Consider the following 27,546-nt stretch of genomic DNA (forward strand, 5'->3'; position numbering starts at 1 on the left):
ACAATACAGTCAGTTCTGCTATAATGCACTTCTTCGCAATGCGAATTTGCTCTAACGCAACTTATATATTTCGGAACAGTGAGAGTATAACGCGATTTTTGCATTGGCTCATGCGCGATTTCGTCTCCAAGTAACGCTAGGTGAACACAAAACTTGGCACTAAGCTGAACGTGGCAACCTGCGCAGCAATACATACAAGTATACAAAGCTTAAAAAATGTCAAACGTCAAATGTGTGAGAGCTGCATTTCCCATGGTGAGATGGTTAGATTTCTAATGAGATCATTCAACTCATCTTAGGTAAACAGCTCCAGCTTCAATGTCCCTTCATCGAGTGCATATTCAGGAGCTGAAGTTATAAGGTCTCTGCCAATTGCACCTTGGCCAGTATAAAGATCTATAATCACATTCCATTTAGTCTTGTAAAGAATCTAGTCCATGCTATGGAGATACCGGATTTGGCATACTATCATAGTGAAGAATTGGTCTCATCTCTGAATTTAGGTTTAGATAAACAATCTTGTGCTTATTCTTCACTGAAAATCCAGTTACACTTACATTACAAAAGTAACAATCAGTCGTGGTCTTTTGGTTCAACCGTATCATGGGTATAATAAAAAGCACCTTTTGCCTTTTGTTCAGCTATTCATGTTATCCATTCAAGATATCAGTTCAACAGTTTTATTCTACTGCATACTTCAGTGTGTACTACCTTACATAGAGTACTCATTGCACAGTAAGTGTCAAGCCATATTCAGAAGAAAATTTCCTCGTTTGCTACTAGATGAGAAAAGAATTTATACGATGTGTGGTTATTACATTAGGACTTCCTTTGCAGATTCAAGACTAAATAATTGGGAACTTTTTTTTTTTTTTTTTTTTTTTTTTTTCAGTTTTGTAATTTTTGCACTAGGCAGGGTATATCATCTTTATGCAAACACTGATATTACTAACCAGATATCATTTCTTAAGGGAACTAAAGTGTATATGATTATTCATCTGGAATTTAAAGCAAAAACAAACTGACAATTGATCACAAAATATACACCGATGATCCAAAACATTATGACCACCTACCTAATATGATGTTGGTCCTCCACGTGCAGCCAAATCAGCTCGTACCTGGCGAGGCATGGACACTACAAGATTTCTAAATGTGTCTTGTAGTATCTGGTACCAACACGTTACCAGCAGATCCTTTAACTCCTGTAAGGTCCGTGGTTGAGACGCCACAGATCAGAGTTGCTGTTCCAACACAAACCACATATGCTCAATGGGATTGATGTCTGGGGGATTTGGAGGCCAGGGCAATACCTGGAAGTCTTCCTCATGTTCCGCGAACCAGTCACAAACAATCCGGGCAGTGTGACATGGCACATTATCCTGCTGAAAGATGGCACCGCCAGAGGGAAAGACCGTTGCCATGAAAGGGTGTACCTTGTTTTCGTCCCACGGTGCATTCAGGCACCATCACTTCCCCAGGTAAACAATGCATATGTACCCAGTTGCCCACATGGTGCAACAAGAAACGTGATTCATCGGACCAGACAACCTTCCAATCACTCAAGGTCCAGTTTTGATGCTCGCTTGCTCATTGTAGACGCTGTCGCCGATGAACTGTGGTTAGCATGAGCACTCGGAGCAGCCTGCTGCTACGCAGCCCCATTTTCAGCAGGGTTCGATGTACTGTGTGTTGTGACACATTACCCCCATCCGTGAAGGATGGAATGTTGCCACATTCCATCCTTCACTCACCTTGAGCATCGGCGAGCCATGGTCGTCCAACACCTTGCTGGCAGTTCGTGGGTTTCCCCTCGGACCACTTTCAGTAGGTACTAACCATGGCTGAGCGTGAGCACCTCACCAGCCGTGCCATTTCGAATATGCTTTGACCCAGTTGTCTGGCCATTACAATTTGGCCATTGTCAAACTCGCTTAAGTCCGCTGCCTTTCCCATCTGAAGAACAAGAGTTACAATGATTAATGGAGCTCAGTATCAGGTGTTTTTTATACCGTGTCCCGACCCGCGCACATGCCATAGTTCACCTGCAGTTGCTTCGATTTGCATAAAGACCCGCTGGTCATAATGTTTTGGCTCATCGGTGTATATGGTCAGGCTGAAGAATTTCATATAATAATTCTGTCCTGAAATTACAGGAGGAATTATATGACGAGAGCCATGACACAAGGAAATGAATTTATTCTGCATTGTCCCAGAAAACAAATAAATAAAATTCAATCAACAATTAAATGACCACAGCTAAAAGTTTACTATCCATTTCCACTTTGAACTTTGTTTGATTGACTGCTTATTTCAACTATTCTGGGAGGTAACCTCGTCCTGCAATCAATAATATAGTAGTAGTAATGGAGGCATGTTATGCAAGAAAGCAAGTGTATGAGCTTATATAGCATCAGCCAAAAAAAAAAAAAAAAATTCACACATCCATTCCCTCTAAAAGTTTGTCCAGTTCCTCCTTGAATTTATATAAGCTATCAACTTCCACAATGACAGATGGAAGTTTGTTCTAGCAATTAACCGCCCAGTGGCTAAAGGGAAATTTCCGCACATCTATTCTACAACAGTCTTTCCTCAATTAGAATTTATGCCCCCTCAGGTTCATAATCTGAGCAAGCGGAAGAATCCTATCAGAAATCAGCGTGCTCAATCCATTTAAGGCCTTATACACCTCAGTCAATCACCTCGCAGGTGCCTAGTCTCCAGCTGTTGCAATTTGCAAAACTTAAGCCTTTCTTGGTAAGAGGACCATCCTCGTTACCCTCACCAATCTTGTTGCCTTTCTCTGTACATGCTCAAGCAAATCTACATCCTTCCTAAAATGAGGCCTCCAGACCTGTATGCAGTACTCAAGGTGTGGCCTGACCATTGCCTTATACAAAGGGATAATCATCTCCTTTTCCTTACCAACAAAATCCCTGTATATCTTAATACCCCATGACCTGCTCTTGCATGCCTGACTGCATTGCTCAGAAAACTTCATATCTGACTGCACGATTACTCCCAGATCTTTTTCATTTTTCTACCACCCTAAGTGTAGTACCAAACAGTTGGTACATTTCTCTGGGGCATATTTCCATCCAAATGCAGTATTTTGCATTTGTTAATGATAAATTTCAGTTGCTACTTCTCAAACTCAGTGGCCGAATTTTCTAGATCCTGCTGCAGTAGCATACTGCCATTACTGTCATTAATAAATCTGCCAAACTTTGTATCATCTGCAAACTTCAACATTAAGCCTATACTTTATCAATTTCATTTATAAATATACGAAACAACATTAGGCCCAACACTGAATCCTGTGGGTCTCCAATAATAACATTAGTCCACGAAGAGCAGCGTCCATTCATTACCACTCTGGCTTCTCCCACTGAACCACTCTTTTATCCATTGTAGCAACTCGCCCTTAATACCATTCTGCTCCAATTTGTACAGTGGTCTTCCATGCGCAGCAGTGTCAAAAGCTTTCCTGAAATCCAAGTATATGATGTGAAAATAATTTTTTGCATCCAGTTCCTTTGTAACTACATAATAGTATCTAATCACATTTGTCAGACAAGACTTTCCCTTAACAAACTCATGCTGTGTCTGAATTATTACTGCAGTCTTGTCTAGATGATCCTGCAGTGCATCTTTAACCAGTGACTCCATTGTTTTCCTCGGAATGGAAGCTAGATTAACTGGTCTGTAATTACTCGTGTCACCTTTAAATCCCCCTTTGTGAATTTTAGATAAATTTGCACACTTCCAGTCTGTGCCGACTTTCCCTGAGTGCAAGGATGCTCTCATAATTATGGCTAAGTGTTTGCTTACTTACTTCTTTAATATAACTGGATAGATCCCATCCACTAGGCAGTTTGATAAACTTCCAGAATTTTCCTTCTTTAATAACTAACTCGTTATGTGTGATACAAAATACCCATTCAAATTATCAGTTATCTAAGCAGGATCATCAGCAGTCGAACCATTAATGTCAAGTGGACCAATCTGATTTATCCCCTTCCTTCTTTTATATAAGGAAAGAAGTCCTTGCTGTTTTTCTTAGCATTATTTGCCAAAGATTTCTCATAATCTCCCATAGGCTTCTGTGTTGCTTGATAATTTATATGCATCCCATGCATTTCCTTCTTGCCACAAGTCTCATTAGTTCATCTGACATCCGTTTAGGCCTAAACCTTGAACAATATTTCTTAATCGGCACGAAAAGCCTAGTAGCTTCCACGATTAGTTCATTGAATGCTTCCCATTTAAAATTTGCTTTTGGTAACATCATCAGTTTGTCCTACTGCACAGAATTTAAAATCTGTATGAGACCACAGTAGTCATCCTTACGAAAGCAAAAACTCTTCCCTTTACCACTGATGGTAATTATATCTTAAAGTAAATCCCACATCAGTGCACTGTGATCAGTGCCGCCTAGTGGTTCCTTTATCTGCCAATTCTTAATGCACAAATAATCACTGTTGATAATCAAATCAAGACTATTCACTCTCTGTTTACCTCTCGAACGTGCTGCTGCAGAAAACAGTCATCCAATAAATCCACAAAAGTCTTGCTAGTGTATGAGTGACCAACCCACAAGTTCCAGTTAATATCTGGGAAGTTAAAATCCCTCATTATAACACAATCTGAATTACTGGTCCACTCTTTTTTTTTCTCTGCATAGTTGTTAGTTGTACTCATTAGAGTCATTAGGCCTATTCTCACTCCTGCGCTCATTTTTGCTTTCCCAGTGCTTATGTCACACCAAAGTAACTCAACATTGCACTGTCCACCCATGTCAACTGGATTCATTTACTTAGATTTTGAGTTTCTTAACTAACAGCATAACCCTTCCTATCCTGTCTATCCATTCTGTATACATTGTACTCTCCAAATTCCAATTCTGCACGGCTTATATCTGTGTGACACCATGTCTCTGATATCCCAACAATATCTGCCTTTGATGTTTTGACCAGCACTTCAAAGTCATCAAATTTATTTACTATACTTCTAGCATTGGTGTACATGCATGTATGCATGCACTTATTCTTAGTTACCCCAACACATCCCATGTATTTATTTCTTTCATGATAACTTCCATCAGTCCCTAAACCCCCCCAGCACCCTGCCCTCCAGACCACTGCTTATTCTATTAGAAGCAATGCAAGCATCCCTTTCACCTCTACCTATGGCTACGATTAACCTTTTCGTCTGTGAATCCCCCCAAGCCAGCAGGTTTCCAACCCACCTAACGCTGCCTCAATAGCATCAGCAAACTCTTGCATCCCTTCTATTTAAGCTTATCTCATCCTTGTGGAGGCAGTCTCTCCTGTTATATGCTGCCTGATGGCAAATTTCATGAGATCTGATCTTTCCAAAATTTATTATGTATTTTAAAATTCTTTGTTTCATCTTTCAGCATGAATATGGCTCCCTCATTTATTTTGTTTATTCCTTTAACACTTTCACTGCTGGATTTTCTGACAAACTTTTTGACCTGGGATTGAAAGCCAGGGGATTGAGTCAGTCTGAATTGGAAAAGTGCAGAAACATTTTTGGGCTTTTTCCCCACTGACTGAATTGATCAGCTGCCATGGAAGGTTGCTTGACAAAAATATCTAGTTTTTCTTCTGTCAAATGGAAAGGAAATGTTCTAAAACTAGGGTGGTTTTCCCTCCAAATGGATTAAAATTCAAAGCCACATATTTGCATTCAGGAAGCAGTGAATGTTTTAAGAGCATCAGATCCATTGATTAGGTCATCTCTCTTAGGTGTATACTCACCAGGCTCTGCAGTCTGCATATTCTAAGATGCCCCTAATTGGGACAACTCTTAACAGTTCCAAAAACTAACAAACCAAAAGTCCCCAGAGGTTACAGAGCAATCTCTATTTCCTGTGGACTACTAAAAGTGTTTGAAAAAATGATACAGGCCATCTTAATCAATCACTGCTTCAGTGGGTGACCAGAGAATCTTCATTCTGTTATTTCTAGGAGTTCTACGCTGTCAGATCTATTGAAATCTTATTCCTGGACATATAAGCAGCTTTTGACACATTCAGCACAAAAGAGCTAGTTAAAATTTTGAAGCATTATTTCAGAATCGAAGATAACCTTCTTGCTATCCTCCATCAACTCCTCATCAACAGGAAAAACTTTATTAAATATGACCATAAATTGGAGAGGACCATCACGACCTCTGTTGGCAATCCCACAAGGGGGAGTTCTTTCATCATGGTTTTTTGCCGCAGCACTAGAGCCCTTCCTTGCAAAGCACCCAAACTTCATTTCATATGCAGATATCTTAAGATGCTGGTCACATCTGATGATCCAGCAAAAGTTGAGGCAGTCACTTATGAAAATCAGATAGTACTGTTTGAACTCCAGGATTATCTAGGACGTCTGGGACTTAAACTGAATCCTCAGAAAGCAGCTCAGGTGATCTTCACAAAAATGAAGACTATTAATGAAATTATGCTCACAATAAATGGAAGTGCCATTAAAAAGGTTCACTACCACACAGATTAGCATTAGCATTAATAGAGGCATATAATGCAAGAAAGCAAGCTTATACAGCACCAGCCAAAAAAAAAAAAAAAAAACACTCCCATTTCACCCCTCCATTTGTTCCAAATACCTGCCCAGCTCAGCCTTAAATTTATTTAGGCTATCAACTTCCACAACAAAGGATGGAAGTCTGTTCCATCAACCAACTACCCGCTGGCTAAAGGCAAACTTCTGCACATCTGTCTTTCCTCAGTTTGAAGATTTGGTGTTGAATTGGGATAACGGGCTTACTTTCAAAGACCACCTCAAGATGGCCAGGTTAAAAATGCTTGCGGCGCTCTGGGCAATCCAGCAGGACATAGTCAGTCTTAGGCCTCGAGGGTTCCTTTTGGAATACATCCAAAGGAATTTGACACCTGTACCACTCTACGCTTCAATACTCTCGTCAGGAGCCTCTTCTACTCAACTAAAGAAATTTCTTGGGGTTGAATATTGGCTCCTGAGATGGCTAAACAGAGAGATGGGCCATCCTTTCACCATCTCTAGGAGCATGCTCTATGCAAACCTTGGCACGAAACCCTGGGAAATGATCATCAAAGAGAGGAATCTACACACTTTGGTACAACTTCTAAGCCGCCAAATGGATTTGCCTGACTTCTGCGACGTTTCTATAAACTCTCGGATCTCAGAATGAACTCGGTGCAGTTCAACACCTTGTCCACAATCTTCTCTGCAAAATGTGCAATACCTTAGATCGGTGTTTCAAGCGAATACATTCGGAATTTATAACTCCCTGGGAATTGATGCCTCATCTTTCTGCAGCTCAAAGCGCTGTAGACAGGACACCCTGAAAGAACTCTATAAACTTGAACAATAAGCATTATGTGGAAAGAATTCCCTGCCTAGGCTTCCCTGTATTCGCCATTTTTTAAAATTTTTTTTATTTACGAATTAAGTGGAACTACAAAGAAAGTGTAGTTCCACTTAACCAATCTAGTTGCTCTATTTTGGACTCTCTCTAAAAGGGATTGTCTCCCTTTTTTTTTTTTTTAAGTGAGGTATCCACACATAATACAAAATTCCGACATGATCTTACCATTATTTTATAAAAAAAGAATAATAATATCCTTCTGTCTGCTAGCAAATGTTGTACAGATCACTGATAGAATGCCTGAGTCTTCCTAGCTGCCTGCTTACATTGCAAGGAAAATATCATGTCTGGTCCTATCACAACCCCTAGATCTTTCTCATCTTTAATGAGATGAGAAAGATCTAGGGATTGTGAATTCCTTTGTCCCAATTTGTATATAAACCTCAGATTCATTTTCTCCAAATGCATGACCTTACATTTAGTAGAATTAATCTGTTATTTCAGACTATATCTATAACTGATCTAATTTATTCTGAAGTGGGGAACACAATTCTCTCATTTTAGAATGAATTAGATCAGAAAAACTTTTTCTTAACATGGCCTATTCCTAGTTTGGTAGAAGGAATTAGCATTAGTAGTGGCATATGATGCAAGAAAGGAAGTTTGTACAATATCAGACAAAAGAAAAAAAAACCACTTCCCATTCATCTCTCCATCCACTTCCAGTACTCAAGAGTGGCCTGACCACTGCCTTATACAAAGGGATAATCGCCTCCTTATTCCTGCTAGCAAGATTCCTGTATATCATTGACATGATAACACAAGCTGCTCTGGTGCCTGTCTGCACTACTCTGAAAACTTCATATCTGAGGACACAATTATTCCCAGGTGTTTTTCATTCTCCCTGAGTGTAGTACTGCACAGTTGGTATGCTATTCTGGGGTTACTGCTACCCACATGCAGTACTTTGCATTTGTCAATGTTAAACTTCAGTTGCCACCTCTGTCCATCTGCTCAACTTTTCTAGATCCTGTTGCAGCCGCATATTACATTACTGTTGTTAACAACCCTGCCAACCTTTGTATCATCTGAAAACTTGGACATTAAGCCTGTTATACCTTCATCAATATCATTGATAAATATAGAAAATAACAATGGGCCCAACACCGAACCCTGGGGGACTCCATTAATAACATTAGTTCACTATGAGCTGTATTCATTGATTACCGCTCTGTCTTTTCCCGCTCAACCATCCTTTTATCCATAGCAGCAACTTTCCATTAATATGCAGTGACTCCGTAGCCAAGTGGGAAGGAGCAGCAGTGCGTAGCACACGCTTCTTGATTATACCGGGGTTTGAGCCCGTCACCACCAAATATGGAGGATGCGGAAAGGTCAGGGAATAACCACTACATATTCCCAGAGCAATATGGCCTTAGTTGCTAACACTCCTAAAAAAAAAACCAAAATAACAATAACCATTAATATGCAGTGCAGCCAGCAAATAGAGCCTTTCCGTAATTACCTGGAGGAGGCATTTTACATACTTGCAGAGAAGAAAATAATTATACTAACAGATGCCAGTGCATCTTCCTCCTGCTGGAATATTATTATTATTATGTCTATGGTGGCACCTAGACTTCTGCCTATCTCCACTTGATAAACTGAATTTGTGCAGAACTTCTGCAAAACAAGCCTGTATGGTAGACCTCTTTGCCACCAGGGAGCAGCTGCTCCCTGATGGCTGTGCCTAGGCATATAGTACCAGGCTAGAGTCTGCTATTCTAACAGTGCCTCATGCACCAAAATCCTGCACCCACCGGAAGTAGTGCTATACCAGTGGGTGCCAGTGATCCCACTCCCGGGCTGCCCAGACCTCAGAGCCAGCAAAAAATAAATTAGTTAAAAAATAATAATAATAAAATAAATTTAAAAAATAATAATAATAAAATAAATTTAAAAAAAAATAAAAAATAAATTTAATAAAATAAATATAAAAAAAAATAAAAAATAAATTTAATAAAATAAATATAAAAAAAATATATTCTTGCGGGCTATTCCTCCAGCTGGAATAGCCTACAGACTGACCCCAAAGGGGAACTACTTGAAGAATTCTTGGATTTAAACAACCTAATGCTCTGGAACCCAACAGGACACCCACCGACCTGTGGTATGCCCACCGGACAGTCACACATCGACCTGACCATCTCGAACAGTTCCCTTGGCTATTGCATCGCAGACTGGCAGATCCATACCTCTTGGACAGGTAGCAACCATAATGCTATCACATTCAATTTTTACTATTCTAATGCACAGAGGACGGAACAACATAGCAAGACTTCCCCAGATACAAAATCCACAATGGTAACCTGAGAAAATTCACTGAACAACTAAAGTCAACAGCTACAGAAGAAATCCTCCAAAATTCTCCGCATTACCAACTAATGTCCGGGCTCTTGAAGTCAGGAAGTTGATCACGTCGGTTTGTGATGGCACATTCAAGAGGAGACGACGTGCAAAAAAAAAAGTGCCCTGGTGGACGGCACAGCTGACACGGCTGAGAAAAGACATGACATCTGCCTGCAGGGACCACCAACGAGTGAAATGAAACAATAGAAGCCTGGAAGAAATCAGCATGCTTCAGGTAAGATACAAGTATGCCAGAAGAATATATCACAATGCAATATATAAAGAAAAGGACTCCTGGGAAAAATTGGTCCAGAACATCCTGAGCTCAGACCCATGGGGCATTGCATATAAACTGGTGACTGAAAAGACTGACTCAAGTGAAATATATTCCTCGATATTAGGACACCAAAACCAGGAAACGCTCTCATGGGAGGAATTGATGAATGCCATCTTGGACCAGATAATTCACCAGGATGCCGTGTACCTAAAGAGCACGCTACAAACGAGCATGAGGTTCCAACATCTTACCTACTCTGACACTCCGGAAGAGGAATTGTTCTCCCAGGAAGAGATAGCAGCAGCAATCCAGTCTATGAAATATGGAAAGTGCCCAGGGCATGATCTTGTCGAAGTGGAGGTATTGAAGAAGACCCGGGCACATATCTCATCAGTGATCCAAAACCTAATGAATGCTTGCCTTGAAGAAGGAACCTTCCCTAGGCCATGGAAGAAACCAAATTTAAAAAACTGCTAAAAAACCCGGATAAACCAGCCAATGACCCATCTTCTTATAGGCCAATCACCCTGCTCCCAATTATGGGAAAGGTCCTGGAGAAATTAATTGTCCACTGATTTCTAACAGCCTATAATAGTAGAAGTTTACACTATCTGAGGCAATTTGGATTTACTAAGCTACACTGTACTGTAGATACCATCAAAGAAGTAATGGACATAGTCACCTCTAGTGACTTCAAGTATGTCCTCGGCCTCTTCGTGGACTTCAGAGGGGTCTTTGACACCGTATGGTGGCGGAGAATCCTGGAGAGGTTTAGGGAGGCCAGGGTCTCAGCTTCAATATATTAATTCGTTGCAAATTACTTTGAGGAAAGAAGTCTGGTCGTCACTGCAAGCACATGTAACCAGAGAAGTCACAAGAGGCTGTCTGCAGTGATTAGTTCTAGGTCCCTATTGCTGGAATGTGGCCTTTGATGGGTGGCTAACACTGCAACACAACAATGCCATCAATTTAGCTTATGCAGATGATCTGGCTGTGCTCATATTTAGAAATTCTAGGCATGACCTGGAGGCCCAGGCCAACTCAATCCTAGCTGATTTATCTGAATGGTGCAATACACACAAACTCCAAATTTCAATGGGAAAAACCAAACAAATGTTACTGAAAATAATATTAAATAGACCACCTAACATCATGTTAAGTAACAAATCAATTAAACTAGTCAGTAACTACAAATACCTAGGAGTAATCCTAGATGACCGACTAAACTTCATAGCCCACACCAAATACGTTGTCCAGAAAATAAAGAAGATAACAGGGCAACTAATGAAAATCACTAAAACAGCCTGGGGAATCAAGCCTTCTACTCTGAAACTATATTATGAGAGTGTTCTCATCCCAATAATTTACTATGCAGCTGGTGTCTGGGACCAAAAGATTAATCATAGCCTAGTAAAGAGATATCTGCTCCGGTCTCAATGCCTTTTCCTCCTTGTTATTTCAAGGGCCTGTAGGACTGTCTCTACAGTCGCTCTCTAAGCCATCAAAGGCAAACTGCCAATACAATACGAAGTGGCTATCATTACCTACAATATCACAGAAGAAGACAAATACTGGCTAGGATAAACAACTTCAGCATAAATCTAGAAATATCACCAAAAGAAGATAACGCCAGCATCATAAAAGCCATGACCAAGGCCTGGCAAGCGCAGTGGACCAAATCAGACTTAGGAAGAACTACGTTTCAGTTCCTTTCAGTGGTTAGGATCTTTACAAAACAGGAAATTCAATGGTTTTCCCCAGGCCTAAATCTTACATTCCTGCTGACAGGGCATGAGAGTATCAACTCCAAGCTGTTTGCTCTCGGGTTCTCTGACACTCAAAATTGCTCCTGCAGCCTCCCAGAAACACTTACATAATCTGTGACTGTCATATCTATCTGGACATCAGAACAGAACTACATCTGTAAACTAAACAAATATTTACAGCTTGGAAGAAGCACCACAGCTGGTCTCCAGTAAAGAGACCTTCATGGCATTCACTAATTTTATGAACAAGGTTTTCAAGAGAAGATGCAGGATACTGCATGCAACACCCAACTGAAGAAACCTGCTACCACCTTTGCCTGTTGTCCAACTACTTTCACTTCTCAAATTCTTTGTGGGAATGCCTCAACTGTATTTCCCCACTCCTCCTACCACTTCTCCTTTCTGTAACCCACACTCCTTTAAGGAATTTTTTTTTTTGTAGGCCCAGAGGCTCCTCTCTGGAGGAACCTCTTACTGGGCATACAATCAGTGCACTGTGTACATCCTGGCACCCCTCCCCATGGCTAGGGACAGGAGGCAGGGGCAGTGAACAAACTTGTTCTATGCCCCATGCCTGCGAAGTTGCCAGGAGCTGGCAAACAACACTCAACAGAACAAACACACCACTCCACACCCACACTTACCACTACCAGTATTGGCACATGCCTCACACAGATGCTACAGTGGCTAATGGGGGGAAACCCCGGAGACCGCCATAAAACATGAACATATTTTGTACACATTGTACTCCCCAAATTCAAATTCTGTATTCCTTATATCTGTGTGACACCACATCTCTGATATCCCAATGATATCTGCCTATGATATCTTGACCAGCACAAATTTATTTGGTAAAAATGAATTCATATGAATAGACAAATAGAGAATTTGCAATAGTTTGCTAATGTCATAAAGAAGGCTTTACTATTATAGCGGTGCCTCCGTAGCTAGGTGGGCAGGAGCAGCAGTGCTTAGCACACGCTTCTTGATTAAACCGGGGTTCGAGCCCGTGACCACCAAATACGGATGCAGAAAGGTCAGGGAATGACCACCGCATATCCCCGGAGCAATATGGCCTTAGTTGCTAATGCTCCTAAAAACCAAACAACCATCACAACTATTATAGCAAAAACTAGAACTGACCATAAGACTATGGTGGCTACAGAAATTAATGGGAAATTACTGATGAATTGTTTAGAAAATGCTGAAACTAATCAAATGTCTATGTAGAAATTCCTGGAGAAAATACTTCCATAATCCACTATATGATATATGACAGGAATTAAAGGTAATACAAAAACAGACACTGGAGCATCTTCTGGCTGCATTTTCCTACCTTCATGAATGGATTAAGTAGGATATCAGTATTCAGGTATTTTGGCAGTTATATATGGAAGTGAAAAAAGTCAAAGCCACTACACTTAAGAACATGTTTTAAAACAGCCTACTGCATGTATTTCAGAACTTAGACCATTTCAAGAGGTGCATTACATATGAAGAAAACTGTCCTGATGTACCAGACAATTACAAATAATAATACAATCTCAGAACTTTTCAAACACTCTTTAGAGAAAGAACTGATATAGAAGACTGGAGCAAACAGAAATGCAGTTTTTAAAATATTTAATATTTACAATAAATGATTTACAAACAAAATATTACTGATAGTAATTTTAAAATTACTTTTTAAAATTGGTTGAGAAAGAAGGCAGAGAAAGCCTTTGAAAGCTTCAGTTAGTATTTTAGCGCTTTTAACCCAGTATATTTTATTGCATTTTAAATTTGGCATTTTATTATTATCCTGTATATCACAGTTGTTTTATTTTATTTTAAAATTACTATCAGTAATATTTTGTTTGTAAATCATTTATTGTAAATATTAAATATTTTAAAAATTTGGGTTTTTCGTCTTTCGTTTTATTCCATGGTTGGTGGAAAACACTAAAAATTATAGTATGAGTATACCCAACCCCAGAGGCCTATTTGAAGAAATGCAGTTGCAGAAATTGATATTTTTGTTGGGGCAGTATTGGATATCTGATTTATGATTTTGAGGAAGTGTTGACTTTAAGAAGATGGTGTGTGTGTGTGTGTGTGTGTGTGTGTGTGTGTGTGTGTGTGTGTGTGTGTGTGTACATACACACACACACACACAGTAGTGTCATCATCACAGTATCATATACATCAATATATATATATATATTAAAAAATATATGTTATATGATAGTTATTACAATAATATAATTATAAAAATTACATTTCATAATACAAATTATATATATATAGTATATAATAATTTTATTCTTTATATAGAGGTAAACTAAGTAAACATCAATTATAGATCACCACAACATTAAAAAGATACTGTACACCTCTTTATAATGAAATAAACATATAAATTAAAAAAATAATAATAATAAGTTTAAGTAACTTAAACCAAATTACGTGGCACCCTGGTTGAAAACCACTGGACTAGCATTTTTTTAAATATTTCAAAATTGGCAACTTTGGCAACATTAAACTTGATATAACTTTTTAAATTACAAAGCTGTGTTATATCTGTATATAATATATATGCTTAAAAAATAATAGTACCAAAGAAATAAAACTAAAAATATATACATTAAGAGGACAGTATGTGTACACACACACACACACACACACACACACACACACACACACACACACACACACACACACACACACACACACACACACACACCTGCCCCAGCCACATTTATTGAGAATAAACTGAAATTTATTATTATTTATTTATTTTAGTTGTTCAGCCAGATGAAGTTGACCGTGCTAAGGTCTATGGTGTGAATTTAATTAACCCAAAGGACTTACAAAATTCACCTTTAGTTGAATCATCACCACCACAACCCTTAATACATTCTGCATCATCTCAAGATAGTGGCTTTGATTATTGGCAAGACAGGGCAGAAACAGCTGTAGTCACAAAACAAGACAGAGAGAGAGAGAATTACATCTGTAGCACTCCTGTTAGTGTACAAGAACCAATATTTGTTGGGTAAGTTCTTTCTGGAGAGATTTAAGTGTGTCTTTCTTGATTCAAAAGTAAACTGATATTCATAGTTATAGGATAATAAGGTAATGGCATTATGCATGGCTAGTGATGGTTTGTGCCTTAATTTATATTTAGTAAAATAAAAAAAAAAGGTTGGGATGTATCAAAATATTCTCATATTTAAATATTTATTTTTGCTTTAGTAAGTAAAAAAATCAAGCTACAATCATGGTTATCTTTTACACCTTTTATACATATCTTAATAATTGCATTTACCTGAATGGGAAATACCCTTACATAAGGTCAAAGTTAGTTAATATGTATTAGTGGCAGTAATGGCAAATGATGCAAAAAAGCAAGTTTATGCAGCATTGGGGGGGAAAAAACTCCACATCATCTGTCCATTCCTTCCAATAGTTTGTTTAATTCTTCCTTGAACTTCCGCAACAGATGGAAGTTTTATCCAATAGTCAACCACCTGTCTGCTGAAAGCAGTCTTCCGCACATTTATCCTACAATGATCATTTCTCAATTTGAATTTATGCCCTCTCAAATGTGTAGTGTGAGCAAGAGGAATAATACCATCATCAGCATTGAGCTAGCTCAAAACAAACAAAGCCTTAAGCACTTCAATCACATCACCTTTCTTGATAAGAGCACCCTTTTGTTCCACTCACCAAAGGATGTAGACAGAATAGGTGCCCTTCACTGCACCCATTCTGTCTACATCCTTAGCCTGTATACAGGCTAAGGATCCACAGACCTGGAGATCTCCTTGGATCTCCAGACCTGTACGCAGTACTCAAGCTGCAGCCTAACCATTGCCTTGTACATTGATATAATCACCTCCTTATCCCCATTAAAATATTCCGATATGTATTGACAGAAACCCGTGGCAGCCTATCTGCACTGCTCAGAGAACTTTATATTTTGCTGCACAATTACCTCCAGGTCTGTGTCATTTACCACTACCCTGAGTTAGTTTTCCATACAGTTTGTACATTACTCTGGGATTACTGCTATCCATGTGCACTAAATTGCATTTGTCAATGCTAAACTTCAGTTGCTATTTCTTATTCCATATGCCTAATTTTTCTAGATCTCATTGCAGTAGCATACCCTGATTGCTGTCATTAACCTCCCTGCCAACCATTGTATCATCTGCAAACTTATAAAGTTTGCAGATGATATTAAGAGTGTATACCTTCATCAGTATCACTAATAAATATAGAAAACAACAGTGGGCCTAGCACTGAACCCTGGATAACTCCACTAATAACTTTAGTCCACAAAGAGCAGTGCCAATTGATAACTGCTCTCTGTCTTATCCCACTCAACCATCCCTTTATCCATAGCAATAACTTGTCCTTAATGCCACACTGCTCCAATTTATACAGCAGTCTTTTATGTGCAGCAGTATTAAAAACTTTCCTGAAATCCAAGTATATGATATCAGAATTATTTTTTGCATCCAGTTCCATTCTCACTGCATCGCAGTATCCAATCAGATTGGTCAGACAAGATTGTGCCTTAAGAAATCCATGCTGTGACCGCAATATAACTGCACTCCTTTCTAGATGGTCCTGCATTACTTCTTTAACCAATGGTCCGTTATTTTTCCTGGAACAGAAGTTAAACTAACCAATTTTAAATTACTTATATCACCTTTTGTGAATTGTAGATGCATTTGCACATCTCCTGTCCACATGGCCTCCCATGAATCAAAAGAGGTTCTTATAATTATGGCTAAGGGTTTACTTGCACCCTATGTTGCCTCCCTTAATATAATGGGATGAGGCCTCCCTTAATAGGAAAAGGCTAGTGGGAGCTAGACGTGTTCAAAGCTACTAAGTGAACTTTTTTATTTATTGGTTGAAATTATTGTTTTTGTATAACTTTTGATTTAAATTTAGTAATATAGTTTTTTTTAGTGATTTGCTGATTAAATTGGTGCATTTATTTTTTACTTTCCTTGTAATTGCATAGAAAACCACAGTCGATTTCTGCCGGTATTGTATTGATAGTAGCATTCAAATCTACCACCATTGTTTTCATATCGATACAGCAAATACTGGTAGTTTCTACATAACTTGTAGCAGTGTAATCAGTATCAGCAGAGGATTATAAATCATAAATTAGAGCACTACTTATGTGATTTAATAATTGAACTTGTCACGTAGATCGTAACGTAGGGCAGTAATATTTGTAGAGCTTTTAGAATCGGTGAATTGGCATAGATAGCTAGTAGAGAGTTCGAAACATGTGGGTGGCAATAGATAGTTAAATTATTTAACTATATATTAATAAATTAGTAATTAATTAAATAAATTTATTTACTTAGATTTTACAAACATCATTTTTTAACTAAATACATATAACGACGTAGATTTTACAAACATAACATTATAAATTAATACATATAACTTGATGGGAGATACGAAATTCATATAATGTAACTTGGAAATAATACTCGATACTGAAAAACATATATAGTATTATATCTGCATTAGGATATAAGTTTAGGGTTATATTTTTGTATTGAAATTAAAATTTTATTTGAAATTGAATTGAAATCATGACTCAGACTAGAGCAGCAAAGCAAAAGGCTCAAGCTAATTAGAGTGGCTCCCTAAGTTCTTTCCTGTGCCACAGCTCAAGCTGTGGCACAGGGGAGAACTGAGGGGGGCGGGTGTCCTCTGAATCACAGCCTTTGGAAAGGTACTGCTTGTTTGATGTTTTTGGAGCAATCAGGAATGGGTCATGATATTGCAGGGGAATGTCTTTGTGTGTGATATGTAAGGAGTGTGAGGAAATCAGGCACCAACTCAGTGTTGTATGGGCCTGTATGAGAGTTTGAAGGACAGGGAGATGCCCTCGAAGGATTTAAATTGAGGAGCCCATCAACCTCTCAGCTGCCCACATCAATGCCAGAGCTTGCACTTCAACATCACACAACACAGCGGCAACCCCCAAGGCAGAATGCACTGGTCCCACAGGAACTAGTGCTTGTTGGTGACTCTATTGTCAGGGAAACAGGGAATATATTGTGCAAAAAGGATAGGTGGAACAGGACCAGGATATGTCTGCCGCGGCAAAGGTTGATGACATTGTAGAGCAGATATCATCTTTTAAGGGCACAAAAGGTGATATTGTTGTACATGTTGGCACTAATGATATTAAGGGTAGAGACTGGCGGAATTATTTAACAAGTACAGGTCAATGTTGAAAAAAAGCAGCGAGTTAGGGTTGAATTTGAAAGTGTCTGCAATTCTGCCCAGACATGATAGAAGGGAGTATATGATGAGAGCCTTGTTGATCAATTCGGCCCTGGAGAGATTGTGCAAGGCTCAAGGGGTAGAATTTTTCTCAGCCTGGTCTGTGCTTGTTAACAGGAGAGACTGCTTCTACAGGGATAGGATACACTTAAATAGAAAGGGTGCAAGAACATTTGCTGATGCTATTGAGGCAGTGTTAGGTGGGTTGGAAAACTGATAGCTTGGAGGAATACACGGACTAATAGATTAGCAGTAGCCGCTGTCAGAGGTGAAAATGATTCTTGCACTGCTTCTATTGGAATGAGCAGCAGCCTAGAAAACAAGGTGCAGGGAATTTCAGAGACTGCTGAGAGTCATTGAGGAATAAGTAAATATATGGGCTGTGTTAGGGTAGCTAAGAATAAGAACAGGTGCATGTATACTTGCGTGTACAACAATGCTAGGAGTTTGGTAAATACATTTGATGAATTTGAGCTGTTGGTCAAAACATCAAAGGCAGATATTGTTGGGATATCAGAGACGTGGTGTCAACCACGTATAAGGAATGCAGAAATGGAATTTGGGGAGTACAATGTGCACAGGAAGGGAGGAGGGGTTATGCTATTAGTTAAGAAATGCATAAAATCAAAGGAAGTACAGCCAGTCGACAAGGGTGGACAGAGCAGTGTCGAGTCAGTTTGGTGTGGCATAAGCACTGAGCCCGTGACCACGAAATACGGAGGATGCAGAAAGGTCAGGGATTGACCACCGCATATCCGCGGAGCAATATGGCAGTAGTTGCTAATGCTCCTAAAAACCAAAATAACATAACATAATAACATAAGCACTGGGAAAGCAAAATTGAAAGTAGGAGTGTGTTATAGGCATAAATACAGTGGGCCAGTAAATCAGAGTGTCTTATAATGGGGGATTTTAATTTCCCAGATATTGACTGGAATTTGTGGTTTGGTCACTCACACACTAGCAGGGCTTTTGTGGATTTACTGGATGATTGTTTTCTGCAGCAGCATGTTCAGGAGGCAACTAGAGGGAGTAATACTCTTGATCTGATTATCAGCAGTGATTCTTCATGCATTAAGAATCTGCAGATAAAGGAACCACTAGGTGGCAATGATCACAGTGTGCTGAAATGGGATTTACTCAAAGAGGTAACTACCATCAGGGGTAAAGGGAAGGGTTTTTGCTTTCATAAAGGTGACAATGGTGGTCTGAGACGGTCTTTAAATTTTATACGATGGGTCCAACTGATGACGTTACCAACAGCAAATTCAAAATGGGAAGCATTCAAAGAACTTATCTTGGAAGTACTAGGCTTTTCATACCAACTAAGAAATATTGTTCAAGGTTTAGGCCAAAATGGATGTCAGATGAACTAATGAGACGTGACAGAGAAGAAAAATGCATGGGATACATATAAATTAACAGGTGACCCGGAAGCCTATGATAAATATAAGTTGGTCTGTAACCAAGTCACAAAGGAGGCTAGGCAGGCAAAGGCAGATTACGAAAAATCCTAGGCAAAGATGCAAATGAAAACAGGAAATAGTTCTTTACTTATGTAAACTCTAGAAGGAAGGGGATAAATCGGATTGGTCCACTTGATATCGATGGTTCAACTGTTGATGATCCTGCTTAGGTAGCTAACAAACTAAATGAGTATTTTGCACCTACATTCACACATGGACTGGACATGTGCAAATGTGACCCCAATTCACAAAGGAGAATCAAAGGGTGACAAAAATAATTACAGACCTGTTAGTTTAACTTCTGCTCCAGGGAAATTAATGGTGGCACTAGTTAAAGAAGCACTACAGTATCATCTAGACAAGACTTCAGTTATAGCTCTGACACAACACGGGTTTGTTAAGGGGAAGTCTTGTCTGACCAATTTGATTGAATACTATGATGTGGTCACAAAGGAACTGGATGCAAAGAATAATTTTGATATCATATATTTGGATCTTAGAAATTCTTTTGATACTGTTGCACATGTAAGACTGCTGCACAAATTGGAGCAGTATGGCATTGGAGGCAAATTGCTGCTATGGATAAAGGGATGGTTGAGTGAGAGAAGACAGAGAGTGGTAATCAACTTAAGTTTAACATTGACAAATGTAAAGTACTGCATATGGGAAGCAGAAATCCCAGAGTAACATATCAACTGTGTGGTACTACACTGGTAGAGATTGAAAAGGATTTGGGGGTAACTGTGCAGTCAGATATGAAGGTTTCTGAGCAGTGTGATGGTCTGCAAGAGTAGCTCATGGTGTCTTGTCAATGATATACAGGAATTTTTCTAGCATGGATAAGGTGATTATCCCCTTGTATAAAGCAATGTTCAGGCCACACCTTGAGTACTGTATACAGGTCTGTAGGCCTCATTTTAAGAAGGATGTAGAACTGCTGGAATGAGTACAGAGAAGAGCAACAAGATTAGTGAATGGAACAAAGGGTTGCTCTTATGAAGAAAGGCTGAAGTTTTGCAAATTATAGTGTCTGGAGACTAGACACTTGTGAGATGATCTGTTTGAGGTGTATAAAGCCTTGAATGGTTTGAGCATATGCTCAATGCTGATGGGATTCTTCCTTTTAGAATTGCCTGAGAGGGCATAAATTCAAATCGAGGAAAGATTGTAGGATAGAAGTGCGGAAGTTTGCCTTTAGTGAACGTGTGGTTGATTGGTGGAACAAACTTCCATCTGCTGTTGTAGAAGTTGATAGCTTAAATAGATTCAAGGCGGAACTAGACAAACATTTGGAGCGAGTGGATGGGTGAAATGAGAAGGGGTTTTTTTTTTTTTTTTTTTTTGTCTGATGCTATATAAGCTTGCTTTCTTGCATCATATGCCTTTACTAATGCTAATTGGATAGCTCCCATCCACCTCAAGTTCCTTTTTTATGTTTAGTTTCAATATCTATTCCACTGTATTTCAGTTATAACAGAATCATTTAGCTCTCTGTTAGAGCTTGATAAACTCCTAGCATCCACTTCCCTAAAGAACTCATGTGTAAATGTAGATGTCAAATACCTATTCAGTTTGTCAGCAACCTGAGTGGGGTCATGAACCATTGACATAAAGTGGCCCAATGTGATTCAACCCCTTCCTTCTACTTTTAATATAAGTAAAGAAGTCTTTGCTGCTGTTCTCTGTATTCTTTTCACCAGAGACTTCTGTTAATCTGCCATTGCTTGCTTAACCTCCTTTGTGAGTTTTTATGTACTATAGGTTTTTTTATTACTGGATAATTTATAAGCATCCCACACATTTTTGTTCTTAGCCACAAGTCTCATCAGTTCATCTGGCATCCATTTAGGTCTAAGCCTTGAGCAGTATTTTTTAGTTGTTGTGAAAAGCCTAGTAGTTTATGTGATTAATTGCCTGAATATTTCCCATTTAGAATTTCCTGTTGGTGACATAATTTGGTCTCTGTATAGAATTTAAAAACTGTGCAAGACCACCATAATCCCCTTTGTGAAAACAAAACTCAACTCCTCTTTAATCTTGACAGTAGTTACCTATTTAAGTAAATCACAGATCAATAAATTGTGATCACTGTGACTTCCTGGTTTTATCTGCAGATTTTTAATGCATGAAGAATTGCTGCTAATAATCAGATCAAGAGTATTACTTCCTCTTGTTGCTTCTCTCACATGCTTCTGTAGAACTCAATCATCCAATAACTCCACAAAAGTCTTGCTAATGTGTGAGTGACCAACCCACAAGTTCCTGTCAATATCTGGAAAGTTAAAATCCTTCATTATAAGACATTCTGATTTACTGGCCCACTATTTATCTGTATAGTTGTTTGTTATACTTATCACAGTCATTAGATGTGATGAGTATAACACACTCCTCTCATTTTTGTTTTCACAGTGATTGTCACACCAAACTGACTCAGTATTATATTGACCATCCATGTCAACTGGATGCATTGCCTTAGATTTAAATGCTTCTTAACTCTTCTTCTCATTGCAGTAGTAAGAGCATATTCAGAGGCTTTACTTTTTTTATGCAAAGGAAGAGCCACACAGAAATTCAATTTCAAACTGAATGAAGAAGTTTAAAGAGACTGTATCTGTAATCGTGAGACACAAATTGGAAGGGCTGGATTAAATGAAGAGACTGTAGCAATTTGAGGAAGCTTTTTGGCAATGCCCACAAAAATCACAAAGATGACATCTCTGGAACTCATTATTTCCTAAAGCAACATCATAAATTCTTAGAGTGATATTACACAAGCAGTCTTACAAAATTCAGGTGTATCAAATATTGCTGCTGTGTGAGATTAGCTCTCTGTTAAGGAATTTCACTTAATGAAAATGGCATTTTATGTCTTGACAATCTAATGTTTAGTGGTGAGGCAATGTTTCACAGTAGTGGCAAGGTTTAAGTACCATATTTGGGAGACAGAGAAATCACAAGGAGTCTGGGAACATGAAAGGGATTCCCCTACAGTCAGTATCCTGTGTGCTCTGGGAAAAACTCACATAATTTATTCATTCTTTTTTTGAAGAAACAGTGGTTAATGGTGAGAGTTATCTTGAAATTCTAAAGAATTTTCTTATTCCAAAATTAATAAGAATTGAAGCCAATAAGTTTTTCAGCAAGATGGAGCACCTTGCCATGTTGTTCAGAATGTTCGACAATTTTTAAACAAAATCTTTCCAAACAGATGGATTGGCAGAGGTGGGCCAATTTCTTGACCAACTTGCTCGTCTGATTTATCCCCATTGGACCTTTTTCAAATTCAGCATGTTAAAAGTGTGGTTTTCTCCCCAAAACCTCACTCTTTAAATGATCTTCATATGAGGATCACAAATGCAATTAATGCTATAACTTGTAACATAGGTGGAAAATATGTTTATGAATTGCAAAATTGTACTACATTTTGTATCAGTAATTACCGAGATTATGTTGAATCTTAATAATTTTATGATTACATAACCTAGATGCTGGTTCGAATCCCGCCTCGGGCTTGGATCAGAGTACTTCAAAAACCTTGGGAGGTGCACTATGGCCACAGAAGCCGATGCGCCAAAAACTAACTAAAACAAAAAAAAAAAAAAAACAACCTAGAATAAATTATCAATACATTTTACAGATTGTTTTTATCTCATATAGAACATAAGTTATTGTAATTTTAAAGTGCACAAGGACTTTATGGATGCCTGTATATTGGATATAGCTCTGAGATATCAAACACATGCGCATATTATTACAAATGCAATTAAAAAAAAATGATAAAGTATGCATAAATGAATCTCTCGCATCAAAATTTAAACTGCACAACAAGAAACATTAAATGCCAGGACACCTATGGATTTTTCAAGGATATGGAACTCAGACAAGATCAGCTAACTTTCCCCCCCCATGCCCTTCCAACTCTTTCACTTAATTGAATAGCTCTCCCAAAAACATGTTACTGCTCCAAAGCATATTGACCACCATTCTATTGTTCTCCCATAAATAACAATTGAAAATAAGTTAATAATAATATTATTATTATCACTAGTAGTAGCAGTGGCATATAATGCAAGAAAGCAAGCTTATATAGCATCAGCAAAAAAAGAAAATCCCACATTACCTGTCCATCCCCTCCAATAATTTGTCTAGTTCTTCCTTGAATTTCAAACTGCTTACTTCCACAACAATGGATGGAAGTTTGTTCCAACAATCAGCCACTTGCTGGCTGAAGGCAAACCTCCACATATCTACCCTGCAGCGATCTTTTCTCAATTTGAATTTATGCCCCCCTCACATGTGTAGTGTGAGCAAGAGGAAGAATGCCATTAGCACTGAGCTTGCTCATTCCATTCATAGCCTTAAAAGTTAATGCTCAAAAAGAGGTAGTTTTCTTATTACTGCAGTAAGGTGAATTACCTTCAAAGAAGTAACTCCTTCCAGATTTCTCAATTAAGTAAATTAAGTTCAGTTTCTAATCAGTTTTATTTACATTTAAAAACACACACTCCTTGACTGGAATGCATTTCAGGATGAATAAGGTCAGTTTTATATGCTAAGTTTAAAATTCTTTCATTTATACTTTTTATTTGCGCATGTGCATCAAAATTTGTGCGATTATGGGTCATTTAGAGGTAACAGGAGTAGTGCAGGCAGACCACGTTGGCGCCTCGGTAGCCAGGTGGGAAAGAGCAGCAGCGCGTAGCACACGCTTCTTGATTAGACCGGGGTTCGAGCCCGTCACCACCAAATACGGAGGATGCGGAAAGGTCAGGGAATGACCACCGCATATCCCGGAGCAATATGGCCTTAGTTGCTAATGCTCCTAAAAACCAAATAACTAACATAACAGACCACGTTCGACACGAACTCCCGCCATGGAAAAAAGTGTGTTTAATGTCGTCCAGAATAATCCTGTCGTCCAGCACACATGCCGTTGCCTCTGCCTTAGGAGTATCTTGTTGCAGTGTACAGTGTGTCTTGCATGATGATTCCTTACACCCCTTTCATCTCCAAAGGGTTTCAGTTACTGCTCCCCCAAGATCATCCTGCACGTGTGGCTTTTGCACAGTGGTTTCTCCAAGGAAGTGTTCAAGACTTGAATTTTCCAGCCTATGTTTTGGTCACGGATGAGGCTTATTCAGTCAGCACAATGCTCATGTGTGGGCTCACGACAGCCCACACAGAGTGCGCCTCCATGCGGCACAACATCGCTTTGCAATAAATGTGTGGGCAGGTATGGTCGGTGACTGCTTAGTTGGCCCATACCTGTTACCATCCCGCATGAACTCTGCTAAATATCAGATCTTTCTTGAACAAGTTCTACCAGGGTTACTTGACGATGTTTCAGCAAATGTGAGACACAACATTTGGTTTCAACATGACGGGGTGCCTGCCCATTATGGAAGGTGTGTTCGTGGCCATTTGAACAGGTGTTTTGGGCGTCGATGAATTGGCTGTGGTGGACCCGTTGCCTGGCCCCCACGCTCACCTGATTTATCAAGCCTTGATTTCTTTCTGTGGGGGGGCCCTCTAATCTATCGTGTATGGATCGCCTGTGGAGACAGAAATGGATCTCGTGGCGAGACTTGTCTGCGCTGCTGCTACTGTCAAAGAAACTCCAGGTGTGTTCGACCGTGTCCGCCAATCCATGCTGCATCGGTGTTACGCATGTATCGCGTCTCATGGTGGAACCTTCGAGCATCTGTTGTAACATCATGAAATGCATCCATCTCATACTCCATTGTTAATATTATGTCAAATAATTGTTTGCCACTAATTACTGTCTTGTGTCATTTCTGCTTCTTGTGTCTTTGCTACTACTTTCCCGTGACATTTCTGGTTATGGGTTCCTATGTGATTCACATTCCTTTAGATATTACCTACCTCCCCTAAATGTTTGTACCAATATTTTTGAGACACTCTGTATATTAGTTATCAATTAGATCATGGAGTAATGTGGCTATTCAGCTAGTATCTATGATTGTCCCAATCCACAAAGACAAATCAGTTAAGAATGAGATTAATTGAAAAATGTACTTTTATACTTTGTTTTGGAAGCAGGCATGAACTGAAAGAGTATAATATTAGGTTGAACTCACTATTTTCTTTTGGTACTCAATCAAATAAAATTAATTTTATTATGTGATCTTCTACCTGTTATCCTATTTACTGAACAATATCTCTTTAGTCAAACTTTGAGACCTTTTACTATGTACAAGGTGGGCCATATGTTAATTTATTAAACCATGTTTATCACTGCCAGTGCATACCTGAAAATAGTAACAGATGTGATATAAAACAAATATGTTAACACTTCTAAATTACAAATCAGTGAGTGATACAAAGATGTCAAATTAATTTGGCAACAGAATGGAGCACCTTCATGCTATGAACTAAATATGCAACCAAATTTTCAAGACTGAATCGGGTGACACTGAAGTGCTGATTGGCCAGCATGTTCACGTGACCTTGCTCCATGTGACTTTTCCATGAGGGGATCATAAAAGAGAGTATATTCCCAGAACCCCATTTTAATCACATGAAACAACTAATTAAAAATGAGTTTCAGATTATGGATGAGTGTAAACAGTTGCATAATGGAATTTGTAATTTTGTTGGTGAATGATCTCATGCTCATTGAACAAAACAGAAAACAGCTTGGATGATTCCCCTAAAAATCATAAATAACATAATATAAATGTAATATTAATAAAGTAAAATGAACATGAAATTGATATCATGGTTAAATTATAGAAATTATTTCTTCATAAACTAACATATAATTCACTCTATATATCTCTACCTATTTTCTGTTTGCCTTTACCAAGAACATCTGTTATTTGATATATCAAAAGAGATTTTTTTTTTTTTTAACTCTCTAGGACTGAATATGGAGATGGTTCACCTCAAACAGATGTTCCTACAGTGAGCAGACGTACATCTACAATCCTTGCTGAAGAAGATGAGCAAGCTCAGATGGCCCCTCATTCAGTGGGATCAGCATCCTCTCAGGTAATGTTGCCTCACCATCAACATCTATTTCATGCACGTGTTCAGACACTGGTTGATCACTCTGGACGTCGTTCACGTAAAAGCACAGAGGTCAGCTGTGATACTTGTGGAACGCTTCTGGAAGAACAGCAAGTTGTAGATAGTATTGCTAATCAGAGTATTAGTTTACAAAACAGTGATACACTTCCTGATCCAGATGGTACAGCTTCAACTGGTGATGGTTATCGTCATTCGATACTAGAAAATTCAGAATTTAGAAGCCCTCAGTATGATCCTCCAAATTTTTTTGAACATAAAGGAGCTGTCAGCATGTCTTCCTTTCCTATAAGAAATGAAAAAGGCTCTCCTGCAAGGGTTTTGCCAAAAGGAGGGAAAAATAGGGTAATATTTTTTGTGCTGCTCTCTCTTTTCCTGCAATGAGAATTCATTTTATTGGCCATTTGATTCTATTTTATTTTAAGCACAAATTTTAATTTTACTTGGAATTAAATATTATAGAGGAAACTTTATTTTTTCACTACCTCATTTCTTTCTTTCATTTCAGAATTCCAATATCCTTTCTGCTGTCCTTTGCTTAATCAAGGAATTAGATTATGCCAGTTTAGAAGTAGTAGAAACTGCAATTCATTGTCGAATGGAAGAAATGGATGACTAAATGGAGAGAGAGTAAGATTCACTTTAATCACACACGCTTTTATTGAAAATTATCAGTATGTCCATGAAATAGAAATTGTGCAATTTAGATAAATGCAGAACTTCCTTAAAATGTGTCAAAATTTAGATTAGAATGAACTGTTTGCTAACATTTGTTGTAAATTTTTGATAATTGGAACATGAAATGAATATTAAGACTGGGTATTTAAATATTGTAATGACTGCAAGTTTTATAGATTTTAAAGGAAAGAATGTAAAATTTCAGAGTAGTGAATTTAGA

At 38.6% G+C, this 27,546-nt stretch overlaps 1 protein-coding gene across 1 annotated transcript in view; it reads left to right on the forward strand.

Annotated features, from left to right (window-relative positions):
- Positions 1–27,282, forward strand: part of LOC150075266 (uncharacterized) — an 82,174-nt gene extending 54,892 nt beyond the window's left edge. The window contains 3 exon segments of the mRNA XM_090388422.1: positions 14,611–14,863; positions 26,483–26,993; positions 27,157–27,282. Of these exon segments, the coding sequence (XP_090244548.1) occupies positions 14,611–14,863; positions 26,483–26,993; positions 27,157–27,282 (890 nt within the window).
- Positions 27,283–27,546: the final 264 nt, after the last annotated feature.

The sequence above is a fragment of the Mastigoproctus giganteus genome, chromosome 14, assembly GCF_048544385.1.
Source record: "Mastigoproctus giganteus isolate SK-2022 chromosome 14, ASM4854438v1, whole genome shotgun sequence".
Taxonomy (NCBI): Eukaryota; Metazoa; Arthropoda; class Arachnida; order Uropygi; family Thelyphonidae; genus Mastigoproctus; species Mastigoproctus giganteus.